This window comes from Mauremys reevesii, linkage group 9, assembly GCF_016161935.1.
Source record: "Mauremys reevesii isolate NIE-2019 linkage group 9, ASM1616193v1, whole genome shotgun sequence".
NCBI classification, from domain to species: Eukaryota; Metazoa; Chordata; order Testudines; family Geoemydidae; genus Mauremys; species Mauremys reevesii.
In genome coordinates, this window is record NC_052631.1 from 53,095,458 (window position 1) to 53,102,743 (window position 7,286).

Consider the following 7,286-nt stretch of genomic DNA (forward strand, 5'->3'; position numbering starts at 1 on the left):
TGACAGGGACCAAAGGGCTTAGAGGTAACAGGCTAACCACTGAAATGGAGAGGCACTCTCGGGCACTCGCAGCTTCCAAGCGAGTTTAAGCTGCTATCAGAAGCTCAGAGGAAAGGCTACCTACTCTTGCTTGTGTCACTGCTTAAGAAGGCTGGTGCCCAGAAGGCCCAGGAGGCATCTATTGCTACCATTTTGCTATTAACGCTTAAGCCATTGGTTCCTGTTAGGGAAGCCAGCGCAAAAAGGGAAACCAATTGGAGCAAGTGGCTGGGAAGAACCAAGGAAGCTAGGTAGCCCTTACATATAAGGTACAGAACAGGCAAGGAAGGTGCACTTAGCCAGCTAACGGCCGTTACTGTAGGAGAGCATCACCCAAAAGTGAGAAGCAGGCATAAGTGCAGATAGACACAAACTGCAGGCCTGGCAATAGGCAGCATACCCACAGGTCCCTGGCTTCATCGGAGGGAAAAGACTGCTGAGATGAGAAGCTGGGGCTGGAGCATCTGGTCTCACCTCTGGCAGACAGCAGCCATTCAGAAACAGGGAGCCACCCTGCAACCAGTAGGTCAGGTTTAAGCATGCTAAGGAGGAAGTTGGATACGTGTCTCATTCAAATGTGTTCTCCAAGTCCCCAATGGCTGACAACGAGGAGGTTGTGCCCACATGGGTGGGTGACACAGCTGAGAGCAGGAATTATTCTGCAGAGGCTTTGTTATCAGAGCACAACAGCTGCTCTCTTGGCCCACACACCAGAAATTGAACCAGGGACCTTCAGAGCTAAAAGCACAAACTAAACAGGCAAGCCACTCTAGCGAGGGCCATAACAAACCCATAGCTTTGGGAGTTTGTAACACTCACGAGTGGATTACAGTGGCACTAACACAAAGAGCTGTGGGTGCCCAGGAAACAAACTTTTCTTTAGGGTTTAATCAAAGATATTATGAGCGAGTCCCTGGAAAAGCCAGTCTCTCACAGACACCCAAGAAAGTGCACATACAGCAGGCTCTGAATTGCTCCCACATCCATAAAGAGGAATGAAAGTACAGCCAGTCAGAAGACAGCAGCTTTAACTTCCTGGCACTCATAGAATCTTCCTAGCTCATGTTACGTTCATGTGTCCTTGGCTCGTCTTTGTACAGTTGAAAAAACACAGTAATGGGACACAGTTAATTGAGGCAGCGGCATTAGCAGGGCAAAAAGCAGGGAAACAATTCTTTCCCATTACATTTAATTGGTGACCTGTGGCTTTAACGGGACAATCCTACTTGCACAATCTGTTTTATTGAGATGCTTTTCAGCTTTGATAGGCCTGTCAATCACAATTAGAGGGGTTACATTGCCCATGAAATGCTACAAATTGCTCATGGGCTGCTTTACAAGATGGCCACCAGGAGCAATGAGCTCTCCCTTGCTGAGCATGTTAAAGTACATGCTTGCTGCTCCCTAGACATCTGCTATTATTACTTAATCCACTGCTGCTAATTATGTTGAGTTCTCAAAAAGATGAACTAGTCAAATTAGCCACAATAAAGGAAGATATTAGCAGTGATGACTGAATGCTAATCCAAACTTGGACTGGAAACATGATGGGTAATGAAAGCAAGGGAAGTCTGTTGTTAATTATCACTTATCCATTTCAGTACTGCTGATTCATATCACATCTTGTCCCGTGTTTGTTCAGCACCTAGCACCACTGGGACCTGGTCCACAACTGAGGCTCCTACTGGGACACCACAATAAATAACAAAATGTGGTTTTGGTAGCAAACACAGTCATCAGGTCTGATGCTAAAGCAAAGAGCACAGAGTTGGCTTTCCAACATTGCTATAAAACATTTGAACTCACTGATAGCTGGCTGTCAACTGGGAAATGGTATGGTAGTTCTAAGAGAGCACAATCTTACAGTTTAGACAGGAGTAGAGATCCAGATCCAAAGGTATTTAGGCACCAAAACCCCAGACAGGCAGGTAGGTCTGGGATTTAGGTGCTTAAGTCCCAGTTTTGGCTCCACTGTAATCCACAGAATGCTGGCTGAACCTAGGGTTGCCAACTTTCTACTCACAAAACCGAACACCCTTGCCCTGCCCTGCCCGGCCCCTCCCTTCCTCCTAGGCCCCCGCCCATGCCCCACTCCTTCTCGGAGGCCCTGCCCACCTCTCACTCCATCCCCCCCTCCCTCTGTCGCTTGCTGTCCCCACCCTCACTCAGTCGCTCATTTTCAACAGGCTGGCTCAGGGGGTTGGGGTGCAGGAGGGGTTGAGGGCTCTGGCTGGGGATGCAGGATCTGGGGTGGGGCCAGGGATGAGAGGTTTGGGGTGCAGGAGGGGGCTCTGGGCTGGAACCAAGGGATTCGGAGTATGAGAAGGGGCTCCAGTCTGAGGCAGGGGGTTGGGGTGTGGGAGGAGGAACTGACTCTGGGCTGGGGCTGCGGGTTCTGGGGTGGGGCCAGAAATGAGAGGTTATGGGTGCAGGAGGGGGTTCTGGGCTGGGGCAGGGGGTTGGGATGCGGGGGGTGTGGGCTCCAGCTGAGGGTGCAGGCTCTGATGAGGGACTGCGAATGAGAGATTTGGGGTGCAGGAGTGGGCTCTGGGCTGGGACCGAGAGGTTCGGAGGTCAGAGAGGGGGATCAGGGCTGGAGCAGGGGGTTGGTGCCCGGGAGGGGGGGGGGATCGGGGTGCAGGATCTGGGCAGCGCTTACCTCAAGCAGCTCCCAGAAGCAGCGGCATGTCCCCCCTCCATCTCCTATGCGGAGGCACGGCCAGGCGGCTCTGTGCGCTGCCCCATCCGCAGGCATCACCCCCGCAGCTCCCAGTGGCTGTGGTTCCCAGCCAGTGGGAGCTGTGGGGGCAGCGTGCGGAGCCCCCTGGCTGCCCCTATGCATAGGAGCTGGAAACAGGACATGCCGGCTGCTTCCTGGGAGCCGCGGGGTGCAGAGGCTAGCAAGGAGCCTACCAGCCCCTCTGTGTGGCACCACCAACCAGACAGTCAACGGCCCAGTCAGCAGTGCTGACCGGAGCCGCCAAGATCCCTTTTTTACCAGGTGTTCTGGTTGAAAACCGGACACCTGGTCACCCTAGCTGAACCCTGTAGGCACTCTCACTCACTCAGTACCTAAGTTTTCAGGTAAATTTCACTCAGTGACTGTAGGCCCCAGTAGTAACTAATAGAAGAGTGAACGGAATAGGGGGACTGGACCCATATCTCCCACCTCCCAGATGGGTGCCCCAACCCTTGGACTGCAGAGTCATATTTTCCTCTCTATCCTTCAATGAGAATTTTATTTATCAACAGTCATTGGGCCAGAGTGTTAGAATGACTGTAGACCAGGGGTTGGGGCACCCATGTGAGAGTCTATTCCCTTGCGCCAGTCACTTGCTCATGATTTAACCCACAGGAGAGATTGAGGGAACCACCACAGAATATCTCACAGCTCAGTGGGTCGAGCACTCAGGCTTTGAACAGGGATTGCTCGTCTTTCTCCCACTCTACCAGGGAGGGGAGACTTGAACCCAGGAAGGTGCTCTGAGCACTGGGGTAAGAGTTATAAGATGAGCAGTGGGGGGTGACACCATTACCATTACCTTCTCCTCCCACCATTGTGTCTGGCGCGAGGCCTAACCCATTCCCACAAGGAATGACTGAGGTGCCTATGGGGCTCCACAAGTGGGGAGGACAAGCCCCCTCTCCCTCACACAGAGTAAAATCTTGTCCCATAGCTGGTAGTGCTGCTGCTCCGGCTTCAGAGGCAATGTGGTACCGAGCTGGCAGGGAACTCCCTGCCCGTGGGGAGAGGGACAGAGGCTGAGGAGCTGGCTCTGGGGGGTGCCACAGGGGAGGCCTGGTGAACAGCATTGCCACTGCCAGGCCTTTATTACTGTGCAGACTGGAATGGGCACACCCCACCCAGTCGTCCGAACTCCACCGCCGTCTTTTAGTAACACCAGCGGGGCCCTGGAGCAGGCTGGGGCAGTGCTGGCTCAGGCCCAGGCATTTGGCCAGAGGCAAGGCCCAGCCTGGCCACCACAGGGCATTAGCGCAGCATGGGGGGGATTACAGAAAAGTACTAACCCCATCCAGCAATTCAACTGCATGGCTCAGGATCAAATCTGACGAGCCCTGCCCCCTGCCCCCACCTGACTCCAGCCCCTTAACTCTTCCCCTCTCAGTGAGTCTACCTCAATCTCCTCTCTCCAAACCCTTCAACCCCACTTCACCCACCCAGATCCCCAGCCCCTAAACTCCACCTCCCATGCCCCCCACAGCCTCCATGCCAGTGGTGCTCAGTAACAGAATGCCTAAGTCCCTTTGAGGATCCCATCCAGAGTGACCTGTTGCCAGTGTATGCTGCCATACTCTATTACTGCTGTATACACAGGGATATTTTTAATAAGACAGACTTTTCAAATTATGGTTACTCTGACAGAGGATATATGCATCAATGGGACTCCAATTCTTTACTGCTCGAAACAGTCAGAGAAAAGCCTGTACACCATCAGCAAGGAAGGTGTCATTTGAAATAGACAACTTCCAGAAGCTGATAGAAATGCTAGAATGCCTTCGGGATATGACCAAGTAGTGAGTGAGTGTGTGTGTGTTCCATCGGTTTGAAAATGATGTTTTCATGCTCTCTTTTTGTGGATTCTGGAGTGACTCTGAAGTCCAAAGCGTGACGCACATGCTCGTGAGCAGATCGGGCAGACAAAGTCATAGGTGAGCATCTTGATAGCTATAGCAGTAGTATGGCATTTTTCCCTTCCAGCTAAAAATCATTTATTTCTGTCCTCTTCAAAGGCTTGGAGAGCTCTGAGTGCTGTGTGTTGCCATGCTGATCTATTTAACACAGCCTTCTCAAGATCATCCGGTTTTATTGCACCACAGTGTGTGCTGTTCTCGATGCTGTTCTTATAGTGCTTTCTGGGGCGGCCTTGATTCCAGTGTCCTTGTGCCAATTCCCCAAAGAAAATTTTTCTGGGGAATCGATATTCAGGCATCCTAATGATATGTCCAAGATAGGTAAAACTGTCAAATTGCTTTAGTTGGATTCCACTAATGGATATGCTAGGGGATATGGCATGGAGTGGTGAAGATGATTGGTGCACAGTTTTCTCCAGGCAGATTGTAAGACTTGTAGTAACTCCTCAGTAAATCCTAGCCCTACTGAAGTTCATATCAAAACTCCCATTGGGATCAATGGGGCCAAGATTTCTCCAAAGAAATCTTCTTCCTGCTCAGTTATTGCCAATGCCAAATGTTCAAGAAACATGAATTTAAAAAACAAAGTTTGCATTTTTTTCAGTTGCCTTTTGCTGTTGGAGTGTTTGCTTCACGCTTTCTAGCTTTTCTCTTCCAGTTCTTATGGTTGCAACTTTCATTTAAAAAGAAAAAAGAAAGCTGAGCTCTCAGGTAATGACCATATTGCAGCAGCTGTGACTAAGAAAATCACAAGAGTTGGCAACCCTGATCTGAGATGCAGCCAGCAGCCACTAGTTGCAATCTGGCCACCACAGGGCTGAAGTAATGCCAAATTTAAAGAACCATTACCAGAAAGGAATATTCTGGGGGAAAAAGTTCTTATAAGAGGGTTACCCTGCTCTAGGGAGGGATAGCGAGGACTTGGAGTTTTTGGAGGTACCGATTGTTGTTATATTGTATCATATCTCAAAGAATCACTACTAGGCGCTAGCGCTGTCAGGTTTACAACAGCAGCAGAAGACTTTACCACTAAAATCATGAAGCAATAAGTTTCAATACTACTGTAAGAACTACATATCATTTATTTACTTTCAGTATCACGCATAGGGCTCAGGGAAAGAATACACATTACCGATCTGGTTTTAAAAAACTTTGGATGAAAAAGAAATCTGAATTTTATATATTGCAGGACAGTCCCCAGAATGCAAGGTGCTTTCCAGACAAACGAACACCGTTTCCATCCTAAAGTGGATATTGATTAAGGACTATGACGTGCACGCTACATAGCTTAGTAAAATCAAGACAAACTGGAATGAGTATTTTCCGTGTTGAGGATATAAAACAATAATTGTATTATCAATTTAATAAAACATGGAAATTCAAGACATTTTAAAAGTAACTTTGTTTTAGTGGAAGACTAACTAATACTGGTAGCATTTTGGTATGTGTCACAGGATCAGTATACTTTTAGGGCCAGATCCACTGATATACTGGCTGCTTTGTGCTGCTCTGGCAATGCAATGCTGCCATCAATCCTGTATAGTTATCCAGTTAATCTGGGTTTACAGCTGCTTTGTGGTGCTGTAAAGCAACAGTTCTCAAACTGTGGGTCAGGACCCCAAAGTGGGGTCACCAGGGCCAGCATTCGACTTGCTGGGACCAGTGGTTGAAGCTGAAGCCCAAGCTCTCCCTCCACACAGGGCAGCGGGGCTCGTGCTCTGGCCCCCTCTCCCCCGGGGTCATGTAGTAATTTTGTTGTCAGAACTAAGGGGGTCACCATGCAATGAAGTTTGCGAACAGTTGCTGTAAAGGGTTTTTCACTCACCACAGAAGCATCTCCTTGTGGCCAGGAATGGCATAGCAGCTGTCTCCCCATATGGTGCCCCTTGCCGATGGTCGCTCCATTGCTACGGTGGTCTCTTTTCCTGCAACTTGGTCTTCCAGCCATGTCAGGCTTTAGTCCACTCCTTCCAGGGTAACAGAGTCCAACCAAGCTGCAGTCCAGTGACCTTACAGCAGGTCTTCTGTCTGTCTTTGGGCTCTATGGTTCTTACACCCCATACCTCAGCAGGTTTCACCCCACCTTTCTTGGAACCTCCCACTACTCTGGGTTCCAGACCAGGGACTCTGGAGCTGGCAGCCAAGGTCTATGGCCTGCTGCCTCCCTGGACCACTGCCTACCTCATCTATACCCGAGAGAGTGACCACAGACTCCCCCACTCCAACCCCTTTCTGCTCTTTTTTTAAATGACAAAACAGACTTGACTGAATAGTCTATAGCTGCCACCAAACATGCTTCCTAAATAGTTAGAGCTGTATATTCTCTCACTCTGTCCTGCATCCCTCAGGTAATGTAACAACACCTTCCTAATCCTACCCCATTTCCCCAATATTTTTCACTAAATAACATAATGTAACTTTTGTTACACCTTACAATGTTTGAATTCCTCACAAAGCTTTTCCCTTTCTTTATCAAAGCCCTTATATAACCATACAAAGTGATGAGTTGTTTCTTCCACCTTACCAAGCATACGTAGTCTGCCTTTGTGCTTATTTATTCAAAAGACTTTAATTTATGCCACAATAGCCAGTTC

General features: G+C 49.3%; 1 protein-coding gene across 1 annotated transcript in view; it reads right to left on the reverse strand.

Moving 5' to 3' along the window:
- Positions 1-7,286, reverse strand: part of EPHB1 (EPH receptor B1) — a 393,781-nt gene extending 386,495 nt beyond the window's left edge. Inside the window, exon 1 of the mRNA XM_039489198.1 lies at positions 6,518-7,286. Within this exon, the coding sequence (XP_039345132.1) occupies positions 6,518-6,551 (34 nt within the window). The 5' untranslated portion in view covers positions 6,552-7,286. The remainder of the gene's footprint in view (positions 1-6,517) is intronic.